The 25,311-nt window shown below is 34.5% G+C and overlaps 1 protein-coding gene across 5 annotated transcripts in view; it reads left to right on the top strand.

Moving 5' to 3' along the window:
• The window catches only part of ELP4 (elongator acetyltransferase complex subunit 4), a 252,754-nt gene that overhangs the window by 30,837 nt on the left and 196,606 nt on the right, over positions 1-25,311 (top strand). For all 5 annotated transcript variants that reach the window (XR_008661309.1, XR_008661310.1, XR_008661311.1 and 2 more), the window contains exon 3: positions 844-965. Coding sequence is in view for 2 of the 5 variants with exons in the window: in XM_055301054.1 (XP_055157029.1) it covers positions 844-965 (122 nt within the window). In the remaining 3 variants the exon portion in view is untranslated. The remainder of the gene's footprint in view (positions 1-843; positions 966-25,311) is intronic.

The raw sequence follows: 25,311 nt of genomic DNA, 5'->3' as shown, positions 1-25,311 counted from the left end.
AAAAATATTTAAAAATTTTGTCAAAGAAACCTGGCATATCATTTTTCTCATAAAAATTCAAAAAGAGGGGAAGATAAAGGAATAACAAAGGGTAAAAGAACTGTTTAGGAAAACATGTAGTACAAATTTAGTAACTCTCAAAGTCTTCATTTTTATGAGGCACCTGGGTGGCTCAGTCAGTTAAGCATCTGACTTCGGCCGAGGTCATGGCCTTAGGGTCCTGGGATCAAGCCCCCCCTGGGGCTCTCTGCTGAACATGGAATCCGCTTGTCTCTCTCCCTCTGCCCTTCTCCCATTCATGCTTTCTTTCCTCTCTCTCAAATAAATAAAATCTTGAAAAAAATAAGGTCTTCAATTTTAAATTGCTGTTGGATGTGACCAAAAACACAAACGTAGAAGTAATACTATTTTTATGAATTTTATAAACATTAATTTTCAGACCTCATACACTAAGTGCTTAATTATTATGACATGTAAGAAATGTGTGAGTTTACAAATTGGTTGATAGGTAAGAAGCATTTTAGAGATGCAAAGCCTGAAAAAAAAAATCTTAGGAAAAAAAAATTTGTGATTTCTTTGCTATAATCATGCATAACCCTCTAAACTTTGTGGATATCAGCAGTGGTGTTGAGGATGGAGAATAATTTTGGAATCAGACTATATTAAAAGTACTCACTTCTGATTAACTATCTAGATAAGTCTCTTAGCCTATCTAACCATACTTTAGGAAGACAATTATTGCCTCATTTCATATAGTTGTTTTAAGGAGAAAAATTATAAAAACATCTTAGTGTGCTTGGCGTACGGTAGGATTCTGACTATATTTTTTTCTTTTTTTTACAGAAGAGGATAAATATAATATTTATTCTTCGTTGCTCTTCAAGTATTTCCTGGCAGAAGGAGTTATCAATGGGCATACTTTGTTGGTTGCATCTGCAAAAGAAGACCCTGCTGATATTTTACAGGTATAGAACATACCAATCAATGTTGCATTTTGAGCATTACATAAAAAATATTGCTTTTATATGTAAACAAGATATGTCTTTGTATATCTACAAACTATATTTAAATTTATTAATGAGACCATATGTATTTTTTTCTCTTAAAGAAAAGTATCACATTTGAACCTGTAGTTTCATTTTTAAGTTATTTTCTTGAACAGTTTTCTAAACTTTAAATTGATATTGGCATTGGGAAAAATATGAGCAAGCTACTAAAAATTGATAGTAAATAAAGCTATTACTATAGTCACAATAAGATAACTCTGTAAAAAGTTAAGTAAAGGAAAACAATAGCAAAATATTATCTGATATTACCAGTATTCTAAAGATGTAAATTAGAAGAAAGATACAGAAATTAGAAGTACTCATTTATTAATCTCACTTTGCTTTGAGACTACCAAAAGTCATTCTTTTACAAGAAACAAGCAATAATAATAATAATAATAATAATGTATCTTTTTAATGCCAGAATACACATCGCACCTGAGAAAGGACAATTCTCACTTTCAGAATTCTTAAATTCTCTGTCCAGAACAGGAACCCAACTTAAGCCATTATTTGAATAGAAGTCATTATTTGAAATAGAATCTAAAGTTATTTCTTCCCATAGTATGTTTTCATTTCCTTACATAGTCTGCAAAATAACAACTAAGTCATTTATAAGGAATTTGTAGCATAGTATTAATATACCATACCTATCAACAGACACCAACAAACTTCCATACCCACTATAAAAAAGTTATGTAATACTGAGGTAAAACTAACATGATTCTTTCTTATGTGTCAGAGTTTGCTTATTAAATAATGATGTCATAAAATCCAAAGGGAAAAATCTTTATATGATTTTCCAAAGAATTTTCTTCTGGTTGCAGAGCCTGTTTTCATTTTTTTCTTATTTTTGGTGTTTGGCTTTTGTAATATTTTCTCAATCTTTTTATTTCTTCTTTTGTTCCTTTTCCCTGGTCTTAATCAACTTGCTCAATTTCTGGACAGCACTGTGCTTGCTAGGAACAGGAGAGTAAAGGCCAAGATTACAGTCCTAAAGAAGCTATACAAGCTCTTCACGGCACATTCCACCATAATATTGAGACTTAGATTTTATATCAAACATCTTAATAGCCAGATAAGCATTTTTTGCCAGGACAGAAGCAGAAAAACCCTTGTCCCTTGAATAAAATGGGAGTTAAAGACACTGATCCCCTTCACAGTTAAAGATCACATATAACTTTTGACTTCCATAAACTTAACCACTAATAGCCTAATATTGACCAAAAGCCTTACTAATAAATAATACTAATACTATTAAGACATATTTTGTGTGTTATATGTATATATATGTATATATATGTATTATAGTGTTTTTAAAGTAAATTAGAGAAAAGATAATGTTTTTGAGAAATCATAAGAAAGAAAAAGTACATTTACAGTACTATATTTATTAGAAAAAATCCACATATATGCAGACCTATGTAGTTCAAACTTGTATTGTTAAAGAATCAACTATATGCTTTTCAAAATAGTGTTTGATTTTTCCTCGTTGCCTCCTGCAACCTAGGCAACATTTTAAAACCTAGTAGGCATATAACACATTTTGCTTTAGACAATTACACTTTTTATTTGAAAACTAATCTCCTAACAACCTTTCCTAGGTACCTTGAATTTGTACAAGTTAATAAATTTTTTTAAAAAGTTAATAATAAAAATCTCAGGATACTTTTTACCTGTCCTTCTTTGGATTGTGTGAATAATTGTGAAGTTACACATCAGGATTTCTTAAGCTTTCTAGTCATTTATGTAAGTAATTAGGTTCTGCAGACATTTATCAATTTTATGATACAGTAAAAAAATATATAAAATTAAAGTAAAAACATAGACGCTTAAGACACACTTTGACCAAGATATGTTAATGAGGATCAGATTTTCTTTATCCCTGAAACAACCAAAAAACAGGGCAAAATATATTTAACAACAGTTTTCAAGACATTGGGCATCAAATAATAAAGGACAGTGACTCCAGAGACATGCAGAATATACAAAGGGAGTCCTATTAAAAGGGCTTTGTATAAATATACAAAGCCAGCCCTCCCTGACATACCATATGCAAAGTTTCCAGGCTGTAGTGCAGTGAAAAGGAACTCAGGTTAACACAGCATTAGGAGATAGATCTAAGAGTGTGGAATTGTGACATAGACTGTCTTCATCTGTAGCGTAAGTGTAGTTTAAAGAAATACATATGGGTGGCAAGTTGACAAGGGGTGGACTTATGAATGTTAATTTTTGTGTTCACTTGACTGGGCCACAGGGCTCACAGATATTTGATCAAACATTATTCTAAGTACTCTTACAAGGATGTTTCTAGATGAGATTAATATTAAATTGGTAGGGGTGCCTAGATGGTTTGGCCATTTAAGCATCTGCCTTTGGCTCAGGTTATGATCCCAGGGTCTTGGGATCAAGCCCCACATCAGGCTCCCTGCTCAGTGGGGATTTTGCTTCTCCTTCTCCGTCTGCCCCTCCCCCAGGTCATGTGCTCTATCTCTCTCTTAAAAAAATAAAATAAAATAAAAAATACTTAAATTGGTAGACTGAGTAATGCAGATTGGCATCCCTAATGTGAGTGGGCCTCATCAAATCAGTTGAAGGTAGAAATAGAACTGAAAGGCTGACCCTCCCTCAGCTAAGAATGAATTCCTTCTGACTAATTGCCTTCCAATCTGAACATCAGCTTTTTCCTGCCTTTTAATTCAGACTGAAACATCAATTCTTCCTGATTCTTGAGCCTTCTAACATTTGAATGGGAACTACACCACGATGAGCTCTCCTGGGTCTTTAGCTTGCTAACTTATCCTGCAGACCTGGGGGTTTGTCAGCTTCCATAATAGTATTAGCCAATTCCTTATAATAGATCTCTTTTGTATTTATATATAGATACGTATATAATATGTACACTATATATATAAGTACATATAATATAAAGCAATATATATACACACACATCTTATTGGTACTGTTTCTCTGGAGAACTCAGACTCTTAAAATCTTCCTGAAAATATGAAGATTATGTTTAAAACCTACATGAAGAATTTCACTTTTATTTATTAACCTTCATTAAATAATTATCAGCTCACATTCTATATCTTGGCCAGTTTTACAGATAGTAAAGTACAGTGATCTTTCCACCTTTTTGCTTTTACATTTATAAAAAAAATTTAAATTATATATCTACTTTTACATAGTTACTTAAAAATTTCAATTATGATATTATTTAGTTGTAAAAGATGGTATTGTAAATATTGTATTTTTTTAAAAAAGATTTATTTATGGGAAGCCCAGGTGGCTCAGTGCCTTAGCACCACCTTCAGCCCAGGGCATGATCCTGGAGACCCGGGATGTAGTCCCGCATCGGGCTCCCTGCCTGGAGCCTGCTTCTCCCTCCGCCTGTGTCTCTGCCCCTCTCTCTCCCTCTCTCTCTCTCATAAACAAACAAACAAATAAATAAATAAATAAATGAATAAATGAATGAATGAATAAATAAAATCTTAAAAAAAAGATTTATTTATTTGAGGGAGAGAAAGCATGCATGCACATGAGGGGAGGGACAGAGGGAGAAGGAGAGAGAATTTCAAGCAGACTCCCTGCTGAGTACAGGGCTCAATCCCAGGACCCTGGGATCATGACCTGAGCCAAGATCAAGAGTCAGCAGCTCAACCAACTAAGCCACCCAGAAGCACCTGTATATATTGTCTTTTTAGTTAAAGACTTTTATATCGGTCTTCTAAGTATATCCAACTGAATCTAAATAACATAGCAATTTGATGTCAGTAGCATTGTTTTTAAAAGTATATATACATAAGCTCTTTTTAAATGTCTGGTAATATACGTCAATCCTTTTTGCCTTGGATTCATATTTTCTATTCTATTTCTCACGGAGTTTTGTCTGAATATAATGTTTCATGTTTAAAATATTTATTAATGACCTTATGATAGTTTTTATATAACAAACAATCATTTAAATTTGAGTTTGGGATGCCTGGGTGGCTCAGCGGTTGAGCGGCTGCTTTTGGCTCAGGGTGTGATCCCGTATTCCTGGGATCAAGTCCCACATCAGGCTCCTTGCATGGAGCCTGCTTCTCCTCCCTCTGCCTGTATCTCTGTCTTCCTGTGTCTCTCATGAGTAAAAAAAATAAAAATAAAAATAACTTTAAGTTCACTTTAAATTTGTCTCAAAAGATGTTACAGTTAAACATATCTCTTTGCAATTTGGTAATCTTTACAATTAGTGTTACATGCAGTGTATAAATGGACATAAAAATTTTCACATTTGCTTTATTAAGATATACCACTCAAATGGGACAGGATTTAACATCCATTATTTTCGTGTTTTTAATTTTTGTAGATATGAACTGTTCACACGTAAAAGGGAAAGAAGGAGTTGTGTTATTGTAATGTCTCTCAAAATTTTTAACTTTTTCTGAGTGATATACATATTAAAAGATCACAGTGGTCCTTATCTTTTGTTTATTGGGACTTTTTTGATTACTGACTCAATTTCTCTGCCAGTTATTGGTCTGTTCTTTGGTCTCCCTATTTCTTCCTGTTTCAGTTGTGGTAGTTTATATGTGCTTGGAATTTATCCATATCTTCCAGTTTTTCTAATTGTTGACCTATAGTTTTTCATAATATCTCTTATAATTGATTGTATTTCTATGGTATTGGTTGTTATTTCTCCTCCCTCATTTGTGATATTAATTATTTGGACCTATTGTCTTTTCTTTTTGATAAGCCTGGCTAGAGTTATTACTAATTTTTCCAAGAACCAGCTCCTGTTTTCACTTATCTGTTCTGTTGGGTTTTTTTAGTTTCTGTATCATTTATCTCTGCTCTGACCTTTATTATTTCCTTCCTTCTGTTGGCTTTAGGCCTTATTTCTTGTTCTTTTTCTAACTCCTTTAGGTTAAGTTAGGTTATTTATTATTGTTTAACCTACATGTATTTGTGGTCTTTCCAATTTTTTCTTGTTGTTGACTTCTAGTTTTATAGCATTTTGGTCATAGTATGATTTCAGTCTTTTTGTATTTATTGAGGGCCTAATTTGTGACCTAATATGTGATCTGTTCTGGAGGTTGTCCCATGTGCACTTGAAAAGAATGTGTATGTGATGCTTTAGGATGGAATGTCCTGAATATATCTGTTAAATCCATCTGGGCCACTGTGTCATTCAAAGCAGCATAGGTGGTTTTATGAAGAATGTTTCTAGTGTCATCCGATCTGTTTTACCTTTTCTTATGTACTTATTTATTATCAAAGCCATTATAATTGCTTCCAAAAAAACCTAATGGTCTTAACCATTAGATTTACTTTATATTGCAGATATGATGCTCCATTTTATTTTATTTTATTTTTGATGTTCCATTTTAAAAGTTAATTTCATTCTTCTATTTACAAGGAGTAACCCAGAGCAAGATGTTTTTATTTGAAGTTTGCTTTATTTATGTACTTGGATTTCATACAGCCCTTCTCTGAAAATATATCCAGTTTTTGTTTTCTTAGGACTTTCACTTATCAGTAATATTTCTTAAAATCATGATTTTTTAAATTTCATATTTCTTTTGTATTTCATTTTCATTTTGTAATAGTAAAACAATTTGATTTAAAAGAAAAATATGCCATTCTCATTTTTCTATTAAAAGAGTACAGAAAGTATTGTTTTTAATCTGTATATTCTTAATGTGGTCCAGTTAATTTTCACAAGTTGAAAATAGACTGGATCAAGCCCCATGTTGGGTTCCCTGCTCAGCAGGGAGCTTGCTTCTCCCTCTCCCTCTGTCTGCCACTCCCCCTGCTTGTGCACTCTCTCTCTCTCTCTCTCTCTCTTTCTCTATCAAATAAGTAAACAAAATCTTTTTTAAAAGAATGAAATGTGGGAATCCCTGGGTGGCTCAGTGGTTTGGTGCCTGCCTTCGGCCCAGGGCATGGTCCTGGAGACCCGGGATTGAGTCCCACATTGGGCTCCTTGCATGGAGCCTGCTTCTGTCTCTGCCTGTGTCTCCGCCTCTCTCTCTGTCTCTGTGTTTCTCATGAATAAATAAATATATTTTTTAAATTAAAAAATGAAATGTTAAGGACTAATATAGATAATAGTTTTTTCTACATATTATTCAGCCAAGATTTCAGTGTTCCCAAGTCAATAATGTTATATTAGAGTCATTTGTATTAAACAACCCAACTACAAATGACCAAAACCAAGGCATTAACAGTGTTTAGAGATACAACATGGGGGGTAGTGGGAGATGCTATAATTGTTTAGTTTTAATTTTATGATGTATGATTGGGGATTTCTGGAACCTATAACCAAGACAAATATTGCTGGTACAAGAAAAGGGAAAAGACAATCTTATAGACCATAATTATCTTAAAACTGTGTATAACTAAAAGACAAGTAAAGGATAAAAAGCCCCATCAGCTGCCTAAGATATATTATATAACCACCCAGCAATTTATCCATCATCCTTTGAAAACATATTCATGCCTATTGTAGTCAAAGCTCCTTCAGGAAGTCAGCAGTAAGATGTAACGCTGAAAAATTACACCCCTTAGAAAATCCTATAGAACAATATACATGATGTTGTTAAAGCTTTTAAAAACACATTGGTAAGTATTTTTCAGTTAACTTTTTATCTAAAAGAATGTTCTTGATCATCTCAAATAGTGTGATAGATATTCTCTGAAAATTTTCTATGGAATGTTTTCTAAAATAGCAAAAATTTTATTTTTATGTTAGAATATTTAAGCATTTATCAGTAGATAGGCTGACTTTTTTAGAAATAAAAATTATATACACACAATTTCTTTAGAACTTGAAAATGCTATGTTTTTCCATTATATCTTTTTCATAATTTTAAACAATATATGTTAATATTTATAGAATTAAAGTGACATGATTTTCAGAAGTAAATTCGAATGCTATTTCATAATATAGTTTTAAAAGTTAATTCGAATATTTTTAGCGATGACATGCCAGATAGGTAATATTCATGCAGGAAGAGATCTCTAATATCTAGAGGAAAGGGTTAATTCCTGATTTACAGCATTAACTTTTTGAGTTATTTGTTATATACGTTATGTACTATCCAACATCAAATACAGTTAGAATAGAGTGGGAGGATAGGATGCTTTTAAGGAGCTTAAAAATTTTACTTTTTAATATGTACCCAAGATAAGTACATAGTTATAAGCAGGAATGTAAGTACCTTGATGTTTACTAAAGGCTTACAGTATATTTTTCAAAGTCAAACATACTGGGCAGCCTGGGTGACTCAGTGATTTATTACTGCCTTCAGCCCAGGGAGTGATCCTGGAGACCGAGGATCGAATCCTGCATCGGGCTCCCTGCATGGAACCTGCTTCTCCCTCTGCCTGTGTCTCTACCTCTCTCTCTCTCTCTCTCTCTCTCTCTCTCTCTCTCTCTGTGTGTGTCTCATGAATAAATAAATAAAATCTTTAAAAAAAAATCAAACATACCAATAAAGGAATATTTCAAATTGAAAATCAGTTATGGTGAAACTACCCATATTATAGAGAAAAATCTTTCATAATTGAAAATGAATTACTTTATAATAACCCATAAGTCATGGAATAAGTAACAATTAGTTTAAAATAAACTGTATCATATTAGATGAATTACTATACCAATAAAGTATTTAGTAATGAAGTATGAAAATTTAGACTAACATCTTTAGATTTCTCTTTTATGGACTTTAAATCTGTAAGTTAAAACCAAATATCTAATAATTTGAAAGCATTTTTTTATATATCCCAGAATATCAATCTGTTACCCAAATAATGAACTCATTTATTAAGATCTTATTTATTGTACCTTGTATCTTTTGCTTTATTTGTTTTTTTGGTTGTAATTGAGAGAAGATGCATTAGTTGATTTAGAATTAGATGAAGTAGTACTTGCTAAACAGTGTAAAGTTTGAATTACTATTAAAAAGATTTCCTTTCCTTGAGTCAATCTGATGTCAAGATTAAGTCTATATTTGCTCTCCATTTCTCTCTTTCTCTCTCTTTTTTTTGGCCATCCATCTTACTAACTGATCATGCCACAAGAATTAGAAGTCTGAATCCTGTGAATGGTCAGTTGTTTGCTCTCAGTACATTATAGTAAAGGCTGGTCTGAGTAAATAGAATACAAAAATATTTCAGATCCAACTTCGTTTTCCTTGTTCTGCCAGAAGTTAAGATAGCTGTAACAGTGAAGTTAAAGAAATACCCATTTGGCCATATATGCTACTGAACATTTTTTTTTATTATACTTATCTTTAAAGTTGTAGTTTAATGATTCAGAACAAGAGTAATATGTTATATACAATTAAAAATTACTTTCTGGTCCTACTCTCATTTTAGTTTGCAAGCTTTATGCATGCTCAATACCTTATAAATAACACATCTGCCCACACATTTTTACTTTTTCTAGTCTATACAATATGTATTTTTTATTAAAACTATTACTGTGTGTCTTCTGTTCATAGTTTAAATACAAATACTTGAAGAGTCCTTTAAAGGCAGAACTATAGCCAGAATATGTTCCCTTCATTTTTTTTTGTCAACGTTTTATTTGTTCAGGAAATTATCAGGCTATCTATATGCTTTTCAAAAGTGCTTACAATTCAGAAATGCTGGTGGAGCCAGAAATTTGCCGTTTGACCCCAGGGTTTCACTCTTCTTTTTCCCCCTAGCTACTTGTGAGAGCTTATTTAAAATTCTGAGTTCTCCCCTGGCAGCCACAGTTAGAGCTTCTTTGGCAAACTCAAAAGACTGAGAAAAATCCTGCAAAGACTCAATACTGCTTCCAGTGACCTACATTTGTAGCCAGCTTTTAAAAGATGGCATGTGCCTTATTTTCCAACAAGAAAATGAAAGATAAAAGTATAAAGGGAAATAAACCCACCACTCTGTCACTAGCTAGTAAGAACTGTTTCTGATATAACATTAAAATAAACACAAAGCTGGGGTTGATATTTGTGCATCACCAACATGGGAAAGGAATTTTGCATGCAGAAAAGTAGCCTAAATCATATAGCAAAAATACCATACTCTGTGATAGGATACTTATCCTCAAAAAGTGAAATATATTTGGATATTAGCTTAGATTTTAATTTCTGTGACGCTGCTTAACTAGCTGCAGGCTTACACAAGTCACTTATTCTTTCACATTAAGGTAGAGATAATTCCCTGGCTACCATATGCTGGCATTCCAAATTAAAGATGAAATGTTGGGGATTTTGCTTTTTAAACCTTAAAGTATTTACTCCGGGCCTCACATCTACTTTAATCATTTTATTTTGAACTCAAAAAAAAAATGAGTGGTTATGAATACTTGACAGTTATTGTCATGCTCAAATTTTAAAATATTAGAATATAGCCCTTATTCTTTGAAAAGGAACCAAACAAAGCCAGAATTGGGAATATTAGAGATACAGTTCATTTGTCCTCTAAATACTTTTTCTGAAACATATTCAGGAGAGAAAGTATTCAGTCCTTTTGGAAGGGATAAGTGATTTCAAATTCTGAAAACCAGAACCATTAAAACTTAAAAAAAAAAAAAAACACTTTAATCAGCTCCCCCAAATTAACATATTTCCCCATTAAAGGAAATATTACAGAATCCCATGAAAGGAGAAAGGTGCACACCATTAAGAATCATAGATTAAAGGATAGCTTTACTGTATGAAAAACCCAATGAAAACGGCTATCTCTCCATTTACTGTAGGGGTGATTCTTTCATTGGTCAGTGTTTCCTGAAATTTTGTTTTATTCATCAGAAACTGATGGGCAGTTGCAGAAAGCGGCCTTAGTTCACCATAATCATCTTTTCATATTATGTTATATTAGTGAAATCAGAGGCATTTGAAATGTGCTTATCAGTTTGGTAAAATAGTCTTACTACATAGTGTGTGTGTGTGTGTGTGTGTGTGTGTGTGTGTGTGTGGTGTCTAAAAGTTTACTATATTTCAAAAGCAGGGTCGATGGTATTAAAGACGTAAGTTAGAAGTGGAAAACGAATCTGAGACTATGAAGTGAATGAAGCATCTTACCTTTCTTTTTCTTAAAACAGATTATAACAAGGTACTACAGAATTTTTAAAAAAACCTATTTTATGCCTTTACCCAGTTGCCTCTACTTCTCAGTACTCAGGGAGCAGAAAGAGAATTATTTATGTTCTATTAACACCAAATGTACAATGTAAAATAATTTTCAAATTTAATAAAAATAAAGTGATATCCAGTTTCATTTAGTGCACCAAAATATACTAAGGATTTTTGTGATGTCTTCGGTAAGCTAGGTTTATTTTGGAAAATAAAAGAATATGACATCAGATGATTAAATCAGTGACTTAGGTGTTCTTGAGCTAAGAGCATAACTGATCTGGACCTCTTAAATAAAGATAATGCCTGATTCCATTACTAATTGAGTTATCTTTGACAATAGATATCCCAAGACTTTAGAATACTTATTTTCCAACCTTGTAAAAATACTATGACCTCTCAGGCCCCATGTTGGGCTCTGTACTCAGCAGTCTGCTTAAGAGATTCTCTCTCTCCCAACCTCTCTGCCCCCTCCCTGCTCATGCTCTCTCTCTCAAATAATTTAATTACATCTTTAAAAATCCTATATTCTATAACCTCAACTTAACAAATAATTGTGTTAAGATCACTGTCACTATCTTAACTTTTACAATAACTATATTTAGAAATGTTTTAGGTATGTCAAGTTTTTAGAAATTATCTTTGTTTATATTCAATAGGGACACTTAGCACTTAAAGGAATTAGGTAGAAATCCTGTGCCAATATAAGAATCCTTCTATAACTCAAGTGATTATTGGATAACCTATTTGCTTGGTATGGATTTTTTTTTCTTTTTTTTAAGATTTATTTATTTATTTGAGAGAGAGAGACTGAGCGCGAGAGAGCTAAGCAAGGTGAGGGGCAGAGGGAGAAGCAGACTCCCTGCTGAGCAGGGAGCCCAACGTGGGGCTCGATCTCAAGACCCCAGGTTCACGACCCAAGCCAAAGGCAGATGCCCAACCAACTGACCACTCAGGCACCCAAGTATGGATTTTCGTATATCATTTTTTTAAGAAAACAAGTTAATATACACCCTTTTACAGTAAACATTTACTAAGGAAGTTATTGCACATGGTCTTATTAACTAAACGTGTTAAACCCAATGATTAAGTGGAGAATTTAGTCTGCTTTTTAAAACATTTCACTGAGATGCCTGGGTGGCTCAGTCAGTTAAGCATCTGACTCTTGATTTCTGCTCAGGTTATGATCTCAGGGTCCTGGAATCAAGCCCCAAATCAGGCTCCATGCTCAGCACAGAGTCTGCTTGAGATAGATTCTTTCTCCCTTTCCCTCTGCTCTGCCCCCCCCCTCCCCCGCGGCCTGCTTGCCCTCTGTCTCCCTTTAAAATAAATAAAAATTTTTAAAAGTAAAAAAAAATGGTAATTTCACAAATTCATTTTATTTTATTTTAAGGATTTTATTTATTTATTCATGAGAGACACAAAGAGAGAGAGGCAGAGACACAGGCAGAGGGTGAGGCAGAGGCTCCCTCCATTGAGTCTGATGTATGATACTGGGACTCCAGGATCACACCCTGAACGGAAGGCAGACACTCAGCCACTGAGCCACCCAGGTGTCCCGAGAAAAAAAATATATTATAAAATTGCACCAAGATGTTCCCTGTACTGATTTTAGTCAGAAATTTGGATGGACATAATTTAATTGACTAATTAAATTGTTAATTAATTGACTAATCTTAAAATCCATGTTTAAAAACATTTTTTACGTAACATCAGTTGTATACCCACAGATCTTGACTTACTCTGTGCCATTACATTTCTGAATGCTTTAAACAATTAAAGTAACCTCTCTTCTCATATTTTTAAATATTTAAATGGAGATAATGTAGAGGCTATATCTTTAATAGATGGATACTCAGGCTACATATTTGGAGTACTTTTGTATTCAAATTGTGATAATCAGTCAATAATATCTTTGAATTTGTTTCTCTTTCTAACTTTCAGAAAATAAATGTTCCCTAACCCCCCCCAATCAACAAAGTAATATACTTACTGATACAATATACTTACTGATACATGGATAATGCTTAAGTAGTATTAATTATACAGTTACCAAAACCTGCAAGGATCAAAAGATTTTATTTTTAAGAAGGATTTCTCATGCTGCATGGATTATGTTGCTACATAATAGCTCAGTAGTACTTCTCCTGAATTGTAAAATAGCTTAGAGAGGAGTATGATGCCCATAGTTGGTGTAATGCATTGGTAATTAAGAGGGTGGGAGGTTAAGCTTCATTAACTGCTGAGGGATTGTATCTTGGGTTTTATTATGCCCTAGAGAACATAAAAAGTGAGAAGGGTCAAACTGTTGGAATCAGATTTTGCTTGTGCATCTGCCAAAACAAAGACCACAAAATAATATAGCGGTAAGCACAGAATGGCATGAATTGAAAAGGGAAGAAATATATTTACAGCATCTTACGGATAAGGATAAATGTTTCTGGTGAAAAAAATAAATACACCTAATTCCTGGAGTATATTTTGGTATTGGAAGTTTATAATAATTTGATTTCACATAGATTTTTTAAAGTAGAATAAGCAGTTGTTTTTTTCCACAGGTAATGCCGATTTTTTATGTTAATTTTCCAAAATGATTCATCTGATAAAGAGTGAGAAATTTTATACTTTTCATCCTATCTTCTGTATAGACCTTGTGAAGCCTGCTTTTTATTTTTATTTATTCCTGATTCTTGTTACCAAATATATGGGAACTGTAAGTACCACATTGCATTAAAAAACCAAAAACCTGATATTTTTTTCATTTAGGAAACAAGAGTATAAAAACCATGAAGTGTGTTCTGTTCGTGCACTGGATAAGAAATCAAAGACTGGGGATTTTCAAAAATATAAGGGATGACCTTGACATATGATCTGTTACAGCTATAATCATTGAATATTTAAGAGCTTATTCCTAGCATTTTCCTGTAAGACAGATTTTATCCAAACATTAATTAAATTTTTTGTTTGATTAGATATAGACATTGCAACAAAAATATAGATTATACTCATCTTCATCTCTGATAGGGTCAAGGAATCACAATGAGCAGATTAGGTGATGGCACACTTAAAATATAGAGCTTAAAATATAACAGCATACTGAATATAGACTCTTACAGAATAAATTTCTGAATATTGAAAGACAAAGTATCAGAATATTTGAGGTGCCTGGCTGCCTTAGTCCGTGGAACATGCAATTCTTGATCTTAGATTGTGAGTTCAAGTCCCAGTTTGGGCATGGAGCTTACTTTAAAAAAAAAAAATCAGAATATTCCGTTTTTTTCCCCAAAAAATATCAGTTTTGGTATCTTTAGATAGTTCATTTTTCACTTGAATCCTAAATAGTAATGACACCATTAAGACTGAATTTTCATATAATAGATTTTTTTTTTGTCATAGAATTATATAGACAATTTTAACACTCTTGCCTTAGGATTGAGTTTTTGTTTTTTTTTTTTAAGATTGTTTATTTGAGAGAGAGAGGGAGTATGAGGCAGGGAGGGGCCGAGGGAAAGGCAGAAGCAGACTCCCCACAGAGCAGGGAGCCTGACGTGAGGTGGCTCCCTCCCAGGACTCTGAGATCATGACTGGGGCTTCAGACGCTTTTCTGCCTGAGCCACCCAGGTTTCCCAGAATTTAGTTCTTGACTTCACAACATTTAGAAACCACACAGCTGACTCTTCATTTGCGTTGATCGGTTTTTAATTTTCTGCTATTTTTGTTCAGATTTCTAGCCAAATGAATGATACAAATGAAAGTAACCAAGTGTTCACATAGGTGTCGTTAGGTAAATTACTAGTGTAACACTGATTCACACCATGTTGAGTTAAAAAGTCTTTATATTTTGATTGAATCCTTAAAAGCAGAGATACCTAAGGAATTTTGGCCCATTTACTAGAGAAATACCAGATTATCAAATCTGAGATGCCACTGAACACAAGATGCTGCACTATTTTATGTCCCACTGACAAAAACACTGCCGAATAAACTAAAACAGAATGTTGTCTTTTAACCTAGAATTTTTAACTATTGTTAAGTTTTATTAGACGTTTGTATTTTTAAAAATATTATTATACTTGTACATAAAAGAGATAAGTAAAATATGTAACTTACTCATAAAACTTGACATTCATATTACTACTATAATTAAATCACTTTCTGATTTATAGTAGTTGACCATCACCAGTTTTTCACAATTCATGTTCTTTCACATGATACTGTTCTCTGTCATCAAGAACACTGATGCAGCATTTCTTAAAAGATGCTCCATTCTTGCACCCAGATTTTATTGTAAAACAGTGACATCCAGGAGCGACTGGATAGCTCAGTCGGTTAAGCATCCAACTCTTGATTTCAGCTCAGGTCATGATTTCAGTGTTATGAGATCCAGCCCCACGTCCAGCTCCATACTCAGCACAGAGTCTGCCTGAGATTCTCTCCCTCTCCCTCTGCCCCCCTCCTCCATGTTCATTCTCTCTCTCACTCTCAAATAAATAAATCTTACCAAAAAATAAAAATAAAAAGATAAGATAATGACACCCATTGTGCAAGTATTGTTGCAGATGCCTTTCTTTTTTTTCCCAGAAAGTATCAGTGGAAGTTTCTGGAAAACCAAAATTTATTCTTCCTTAATTGAGCCATATGTGGATTCTTGGCAGAGATTGAAGAATTGCATTTGTCCACTTACACACCAGTGATCACTTTATATCTGCTTGATATAATATCAATTGTAAAATGTATCTGAACCTCAGAAATAATAATGTGAAAAAAAAGAATCAATAAAATGCTGTAAATATATACCTCAATTTTGAACCTGGGTTTTGGTGTGTTGGAATTGCCCAATTCTCAGAAACCCAGTTGTCACGAATCTTAATTCTCCTTGTTTATCATTATGCTACCTATTTCAAAATAATCCCATAGTATTTTATTTTATTTATTTTGATGTGTTGATATTTTCTTGGTAATATTTCTATGTCCCAGTGAAGTTCGAATTTAAGTACACTCCTTAAAATGTATTTCTTAACATATATTTCATTCAGCAGTATCATGCTTACACAAGTGTTATCTTGCTCATTTGGGAAATACTCCACCAGGAAGAAAAATAATGTTAAGAAAAAAAAGAACATTCTCTCTGCTATAGTTAGGAGATACTAAAGCTGAGCAATCAGGAACTGGACATTTGTTTGGTATATGGTTTTCTAGAAATTGAAATGTTTTCTAATCTTTTGTGAAATACTAACAATAAAATAAGGGGGAATAATCAAATAAGTTCTAAGGAAGTACTTTCATTCTTTAAAAAGTAAATAGCCTTATTGGGCTGTAAGAAAATTATGGAAATTTACCTCTTTTCAGAATCTATCTGCCCTATTTAAGTAATGTTAAGACTGATTAATATAGGGCGCCCCGGTGGCACAGCGGTTTAGCGCCACCTGCAGCCTGGGGGTGTGATCCTGGAGACCCCGGATCGAGTCTCACGTCAGGCGCCCTGCATGGAGCCTGCTTCTCCCTCTGCCTGTGTCTCTGCCTCTCTCTCTGTGTGTCTCTATGAATAAATAAATAAAAGCTTTTTAAAAAAAGACTGATTAATATAGTTGTAATTTATAAAATACATTTTTTTTCCTTGGGAACTCTTTCACTTCATCTGGGATCGAATACTTTTATTACACAGTTGAATTTTAAATTTCCAGAGATATACTTCATTACAAAAAATAATGCAGATGGTAGCCAAAAACTTAAGTAATAATAAAGAAATTAAAGTGAAAAGTAAAATTTTCCCCACCCATACCTTCTACAACCTAGAGTTCCAGTCTTCCTCTATGAAAAGTCCCCAACATTGATTTGTATTTGATTATTTTTGGTTACTCCAATGGTTACTATTATTGTAAATTATACTCTTTGCCTTTTGTTTTTTGATACATCCATTTTAGATTGCACTATTAATTTACTGTTAATTCCAGTATATAAGATAAAGTTGTCACAACTACCTTTGCCATCTCTTCTCTGTTTAACCTGTTATCTCTGACTTAACCTGTACATAATCAATGATTACAACTCAAATTCTGTAACTAGAACTGAATCTTCAATACTCTATTCAAGTTTGTGTTACAAGTTGAAATACATCATTAAAAATTTAAAATTAAATATTTTACTGTTCATATAATTGGACCCTTTGAAAAGGAAATGCCATCTTATGTCACTAAACTGAACTTCTGGAAGAGGGAAAAAATCATTTCTTAACATTCCCTCAGTTCCTCAGTATCATAACACATTTTTAGTTCCTTCCTTTTCTTCATGTTTAGCCCTTCATGCTCTTGTTCTGCCTTTTTAATGCCTTACCAACATTTCTTTTTCTCTCTCATTTTTATTAATATAATCTTGACACATAACATTGTAATAGTTTCATATGTGTACAAAATAATGATTTGAGATATGTATATAATGCAAAATGATTGCTATAAGTTTAGCTAACATCCATCACCTTACTTATTACAATATTTTCTTACGAGAATTTTAAGATCTACTCTCTTAGCAATCTTCAAATATACATACAATACAGTATTTTTTTGTTTTATTTAAATAATCTCTTCCACCAATAGGTGATTCAAACTCACAACCCTATGATCAAGAGGTGCACGCTCTTCCAACTGAACCAGCCAGGTGTCCTCGCAATACAGTACTGTTAACTCTAGTCACCGTGCTGTACATCTCCAGGACTTATTTATTTTATAATTGGAAGTTTTTGCGTTTCCATATAAATTTTAAATTCAGCGTATCAGTTTATATGAAAAAGTTGGCTAGAATTGTTCTTTTTCTTCCCCAGTTACTTTTTCCCCTCTGTCCTTTGTTTTTGATAGTTTTTGTTGCTATCTTTAAATTCATTGATCTGTGGCTTGCTCACATCATCTCCTCTCTGTGTTATGAACTTATTTCCTTTTGTTCATTTTATGTTATTTTTAAAAGATATTTATTTATTTATTCATGAGAGACACAGAGAGGCAGAGACATAGGCAGAGGGAGAAGCAGGCTCCTTGCAGGGAATCTGATGTGGGACTTGATCCCAGGACCCCAGGATCATGACCTGAGCCCAAAGCAGACGCTCAACCACTGAGCCACCCAGGTGCCCCCTGTTTTATGTTATTTTAAATAAATTTTTGTTTCTAACAAGTTAATTTGTAACCACCACTAAGATAAATTATACTTTCCTTTCTATCAAATAAATTTTACTGGTTATCCAAGTTACCACTTTAAGCAAAGGAAACAAGCAGTCCTAAAGACTTGGAGGTAGAAGTCTCAGGACTTCCCGAGTAAGCACACATTGTCCACTTTATAAGATAATAATATGAAATAAAGTTCAAAGGATAGTTTTTTGCAGGATAGCTCATATTGTTCAGTTTCAGCCAAATTGTTCAGTGGTCAAATCTGTAATATCCAAGAAGTCCAGCTGCCTTCCTTAATTTCATCCTGCTTTGTCTGTTTCCTATAGTTCAGACTGGCAGTGTCTGCCGATATAATATCTCTGTTCCTGGCTTCTGCTGAGACAATAGTCCCTGAGTTAATCAGTCTGTGAGTCACACCCAAGATCTCTTTATCAAATGGTTGTTCAGCCATACCATCAGTGTTCTCTTCTGTATAAACTTTTTCATTTTTTGCAATATATTATAGGCTGAGAATTTTCCAAATCTTCAAGTTCTGATTCTTTTTGCTTAACAATTCCGTGTTTAATTCATCTCTCTTGGGGTGCCTGGGGGCTCAGTCAGTTAAGAGACTGTCTGCCTTTGGCTCAGGTCATGATTCCAGGGTCCTGGGATCGAGCCCTGCATCGGGCTCCCTGCTTAACGGGGAGACTGCTTCTCCCTCTCCCTGACATTCCCCCTGCTGTGCTGTCTCTCTGTCAAATAAATAAATAAAATCTTTAATTCATCTCTCTCCTTTTGCATTTTACTATAAGCAGTCAAAAGGAACCAAGTCACACCTTCAAAGCTTTGTTTAGAAAACTTCTCAGCTAAATACTCAGTTTCTCACAAGTCTTTCCTTCCACAGAATACTAGAACACAGTTCAACTAAATTGTTTGCCACTTTATAACAAGGAGTGACTGTCCTCCAGTTTCATATATGTTTCTTATTTCCATTGGAGACTTACTGGAATCTGCTTCATCCATATTCCTGGGATACCTGGGTGGTTCCGTGGTTGAGCGTCTGCCTTTGGCTCAGGTTGTGATCCCAGAGTCCCACATCAGGATCCCTGCAAGGAGCCTGCTTCTCCTTCTGCATGTGTCTCTGTCTCTCTCTCTGTGTGTGTCTCTCATGAATAAATAAATAACATCTTTAAAAAAAAAAATCCGTATTCCTAACATGTATCTCAGAACTCTTTTGGCCTCTACCCATTACCCAATTTCAAAGCTACTTGAACATTTTTAGGTATTTTTTAAAATAGAACTCCATATTTTTTGTACTAAAATCTGTCTTAATATGCTTGGGCTACCATAATAGAACACCGTAGGCTGGGTGACTTAAACTGTTGAAATGTATTTTCTTAAAATTCTGGAGGCTGGGAAGTACAAGATCAAGGTACTAGCCAATTTTGTTCCTAGGGAAGACTCTTCTTGGCTTGTAGATGACTCTTACTGTGTTTAATCATCCTCTCCCAGGACGCCTGGGTGGCTCAATGGTTTAGCACCTGCCTTTGGCCCAGGGCATCATCCTGGAGTCCCAGGATCAAGTCCCATATTGGGCTCTCTGCATGGAGCCTGCTTCTCCCTCTGCCTGTATCTCTGCCTCTCTCTCTCTCATGAATAAATAAATAAAATCTTAAAAAAAAAAAGTCATCCTCTCCCTAGAGTACAAGATCCTTCTATTCCAACTGGACTGCTTGGTCTCTAGGCAGACCTACATGGTTGTTACTCTGGTACTTTCCTTCATCATCCTAACAACTGCTCTGACTTTGCTGATGGTGGAGTACATCTTCTAGTGACTTGAGAGTGAATGAAGAGAGAGGTGTAAGGTGGTAGAGGTTTTAAACTTTGCATATCTGAAATTGTCTTAATTTTACTCTCAAATTTAACATTAGTTTGGTTAAATACAGAATAGTAGGCTTAAAATAACTTTCCCTCTGAAAAGTCTAGATCCTGGACACTCTCAGGTATTTTCCTTTTTCCTTCTTGTTCCGAAGTGTCAGAATTATATGCTTTGATGTATGTCTATTTTCATTCATAGTTTGAATACTCAGGATTTTATATCTGTATCTCCCATCTTTCATTTCTGGATATTTCTCTTAGATTATTTCTTGGATATTTTCCTCTACTGCCTCTGTTTTTCTAAGAAATCCTTTTATGGTGTCAACCTTGTGCACTTTCTCCAAATATTTTATTTTCTGTCTCATTCTCTATCTTTTTAAGAGGTAATATAGCATAATGGTTAAGACACTGAGTGATAGAGGTGCCTAGGTAACTCAGTTAAGCAGCTGAGACTCTTGATTTAAGCTCAGGTCATAATCTCAGGGTCCTGGGATCGAGCCCCATGTCAGGCTCCATGGTCAGCAGTGAGTCTACTTAAGGATTCTCTTTCTCTCTCTCTCTTCCCTTACCCCTCCCCCACAGTCGAGCACCCACTCTCTCTCTCTTACTCTCTAAAATAAACCTTTAAAAAATGAGAGAGATAAAGACAGTGATAGAATAAGACTGTCCATTACAAGTCCTTGTTCTGTCATTTACTAACTTTGTGACCCTCAACAATTTAACCTTTATGCTCCAGTCTTCATCTTTTAAAATTGTCCTAATAATCGTGTTTACTGAAATGTAATCTCCTATTACATTTTTAATTTCTAGAAACTCATAGGTTTTTTTTCCTCATTGTTTCCTTTTACTGAAGTGTTTTATTTTTTATATACCATCTCATATATATATTACTTTTTATTCATTTTGAAGTTTTTATTCATTTCTGGCATTGTTTCTGCTTCCTGCTCATTTGCCTTGGTCCTTGAATTCCATATTAGATGCTTTTTAAAATATGTGATAGGGACTCCTGGTTGTCTCAATGGTTGAGTGTCTGCCTTTGGCCCAGGGCCTGATCCTGGAATCCCAGGATCGAGTTCCATATCAGGCTCCTTGCAGGGAGCCTGCTTATCCCTCCTTCCCTGTGTCTCTGCCTCTCTCTCTCTTTCTCTCTGTGTGTGTCTCATGAATAGATAAATAAAATCTTTTTAAAAATCAATCAATAAATAATAAAAAAAAATCTGATAATTCTTGACTATCTTTTAATATGGAAGAGTGAGGGGCTAGAAGGCTAGTTGGAAGTACTATTTTGGGGGGCATATAACTTGTGGTCTCTTAGGTTTACCATAAGTTTATCTAGTGATATCTCTCTAAAGGCCTTTCCCCTAAATTCTGTCAGTTTCTCAAGGGAGGACTCCTTTAATCTCCTGCCTGTTCTTCTTAAGGACGGCTTCTGGCCTTTTAAGAGTCTAGCAGTGGGAACCACCTATGTGCATGTGTTGGGGGTGCTGGGGGCATCTCACTCTTTTGTATGAGGACTTTCAATAAGTTACCCTGTCTTCAACATGATGCCTCACCTCTGCCCTCTGTCATGTTCCTACTTCCAAAGTTTGTCTTATTTGATCTCTCGGTTTCTCTTTCACAGTTGGGGAGGAGTAGTATCCTGGATCTTAGTGGAAAATAGGGGATTTGAGAGGTCTTATTTTTCTTTTTAAAGATTTTCAACCAGTCCTCCTACTTTGACACAAGAGTGTTGCTCCTTGCCTGCTGAAATGACAGCTTTTCTGCAACTATACCAGTTGTTAGAGTTTATTAAAGCCATGTGGTAGAAACTGTGGTCTTCATGTTTATTTTACTATTCTTTATTTTTTCTATGTGTTTTATATATCCCATAGAAAAAATAATAGAGATGCAAAGGCCTTATGTTATAAACAACAATGTTTATCATAGGATTCTCAGACTGCAAACAACCTAAACTTCCAAGAGTAAGGAAGATTTACCAGTTTTAAAATCAATTAAATCAATGGGGACACCTGGGTAGCTCATTGGTTGAGCATCTGCCTTTGGCTCAGGTCATAATCCCAGGGTCCTGGGATCAAGTGCCCCTCAGACTCCCCTCAGGGAGCCTGCTTCTTCCTCTTTGTCTCTGCCTCTCTCTGTGTGTCTCTCATGAATAAATAAATAAAATCTTTAAAAATAAATAAAAAATAAAATCAATTGCTATCCAGTAAATATTGATTTTTACAGGGTAGTTGGGTACTTTTTTTTTTTATGGTGAAGAGAGGTTTCTTTCTTTAAAGTTTTTATTTTAATTCCAGTTAACATTAGAGGGGTATATTAATTTCAGGTGTATCATATAGTGTTTCAGCACTTCCATATATCAGCCAGTCATCATCACAACAAGCATACTCATTAATCTCCATTACCTATTTAACTCATCCCTCTATGGTATGCTTTTTATAAGTTGAAAAAATAGTGCTAAATTTTTTGTTGTTGTTGATATAAAGGAGAGTGCAAAAGGACAGGGAGGCATACAACTTTTTTAGATACTGAAAAATAATCTCCTGGTTTTAATTTGAAATAATAAGTAAGCTTTAAAATCCTAGTTGATGTAACTGTAAAGTGTGTCATTGACAGTTACATAGTAAACAGTTTAAATTGTTAAATGAATAAATACATTTTCCTGTTTTCTAGACCTGCACTAATCAATAAAATTTTATGTGATGTTATAAATGTCTTCTACCTGTACCACCTGCATGTGGCTGTTGAACAATATGGCAATTAAGACACTGAATTTATCATTTTGCATAATTTTAATTAATAAAAACTTAAATTTAAATAGCCACATATGGATCGGAGCTACTGTATTGAGGAATATAATTGTAGACCAGTGATTTTGTAAATAATTCTATGTCTTAATAACTGGTTAACAAGGGCACCTCGGTGGCTTAGTTGGTTGAATGTCCATCTCTTGATCTCAGCTCAGGTCTTGATCTCACAGTCATGAGTTCAAGACCTGTGTTGGGCTCCACACTGGCATGGAGCCTACTTAAGAAAAAATTTAAAAATAAAAATTTTAAAAATTGTTTAAAAACTGATAACAAAACTAATTCAGATGTTTTAATTGATACCTAGTATTTTAATACAGAAAAAGATAATTAAGGAAAAGTAAATTTTAGACAATTATATGTCTAAAATAGATTTTGCAAGGTATAATATAAATTCATTAAATTTAAGGTTTTCTAGTATCTTATTTAAGTTTTTGTTTATTTCCTCATTTCAGAAATAAAATTAGGGGTTCTTCACCCTGAGGATAAGGCTGTGGAGCAGGGGAAAAAGTTAAGAATATCAGAATCACCAAACTTTGTTTTAACATTACACAGATTTTATCCTTTTCCCCACAAGACAAAAAATATTGATGAGAGATGTCTGTGTGGCTCAGTCAGTCAAACATCTAACTCTTGATTTCAGCTCAGGTCGTGATCTCGGGATTCTGAGATTGGGCCCCAACTTAGGCTCCACACTCTGCACAGAGTCTGCTTAGGATTCTCTGTCTCTCCCTCTTACCCTACCCCCGTGCACTCTCTCTCAAATAAATAAAAATATACTTCATCCTTACATCCAGAAACCAAAGAATTATCGTAATCTTAAAAACATAATTAGGGCTGATGGTCTCAAACTAAAGCAAATGTTTCAGAAAGCAACACTGATTTGGTTATATAATCTGAAACCTAAGAATACATCATTCCCTAAACAAGAATAAAATACTCACTGAACCAATTAATGTAAACACAGGAAGTTAACATTTTATGAAATCTCATAAGAAAGTAAAGAGTCTAGGTCTTCTTTTTTTTTTTTAAGATTTCATTTATTTATTCTTGAGAGGCACAGAGAGATAGAGAGGCTGAGACACAGGCAGAGGGAGAAACAGGCTCCACGCAGGGAGCGTGATGCTGAACTCAATCCCAGGACTTTAAGATCACACCCCAAGCCGAAGGCAGACACTCAACCGCTGAGCCACCCAGGCGTCCCAGGAGTCTAGGTCTTCTAAAGAAACTGGCATTTATAAAAAATAAAGAAGAAGATGGCATTTAATTTTGCCTTAGCTCTCGTAACACGAAGGTACAGAAATATAGGTGAATAGCATGATACTTGAACCTCAAACTTTAGCTAGAGGGAAAAACTCAGTCTGGAAGAAAATATAACCCAAGAACAGAAGAAAATTCCTTCATAAGAGATTTATAGAAGAGTTTCATCAGAACTTGAGTTCAAAAATAAGAGCAGGAGTTCAATAAAATACCACAAGAATAAAATTTTAAAAACATGAGAAGTAGGGTAGCCCCATTGGCGCAGCGGTTTAGCACCACCTGCAGCCCGGGGTGTGATTCTGGAGTCCCGGGATCGAGTCCCATATCGGGTTCCCTGCATGGAGCCTGCTTCTCCCTCTGCCTCTGTGTGTGTGTGTGTGTGTGTGTATGTCTCTATGAATAAATAAATAAATAAAATCTTTAAATAAATAAATAGATAGATAAATAAAAATAAAAACACGAGAAGTAGGGCAGCCCGGGTGGCTCAGTGGTTTAGTGCCCCCTTCAGCCCAGGGCCTGATTCTGGAGCCCTGGGATCAAATCCCACATCAGGCTCCCTGCATGGAGCCCGCTTCTCCCTCTGCCTGTGTCTCTGCCTCTCTCTCTCTCTCTCTCTCTCTCTCTTTCTTTGTGTCTCTCATGAATAAATAAATAAAATCTTGAAAAAAAAACCATGAGAAGTAGTTAAAAAGGATAATTGCAGGATTAAAAATATGAATTGGTTTAAATAATATTACCCAATATTAAACAGGCTCACAATAGTTACAGTGTATTTAGAGAAATGAGATTAAAACAGTGAGAATAGGGATCCCTGGGTGGCGCAGCGGTTTGGCACCTGCCTTTGGCCCAGGGCGCGATTCTGGAGACCCCGGATCGAATCCCACGTCGGGCTCCCGGTGCATGGAGCCTGCTTCTCCCTCTGCCTATGTCTCTGCCTCTTTCTCTCTCTCTCTCTCTCTGTGTGACTATCATAAAATAAATAAAAATTAAAAAAAAAAACAGTGAGAGTATAATAATAATGTGGAAAATATTTTATTTAATAAATTTAAGCATCTACTAGCTACTGTATTGGACAGGGCAGATA

The sequence above is a fragment of the Nyctereutes procyonoides genome, unplaced genomic scaffold (assembly GCF_905146905.1).
Source record: "Nyctereutes procyonoides isolate TBG_1078 unplaced genomic scaffold, NYPRO_anot_genome, whole genome shotgun sequence".
NCBI classification, from domain to species: Eukaryota; Metazoa; Chordata; class Mammalia; order Carnivora; family Canidae; genus Nyctereutes; species Nyctereutes procyonoides.
This window is presented reverse-complemented; position numbering and strand designations above follow the sequence as displayed.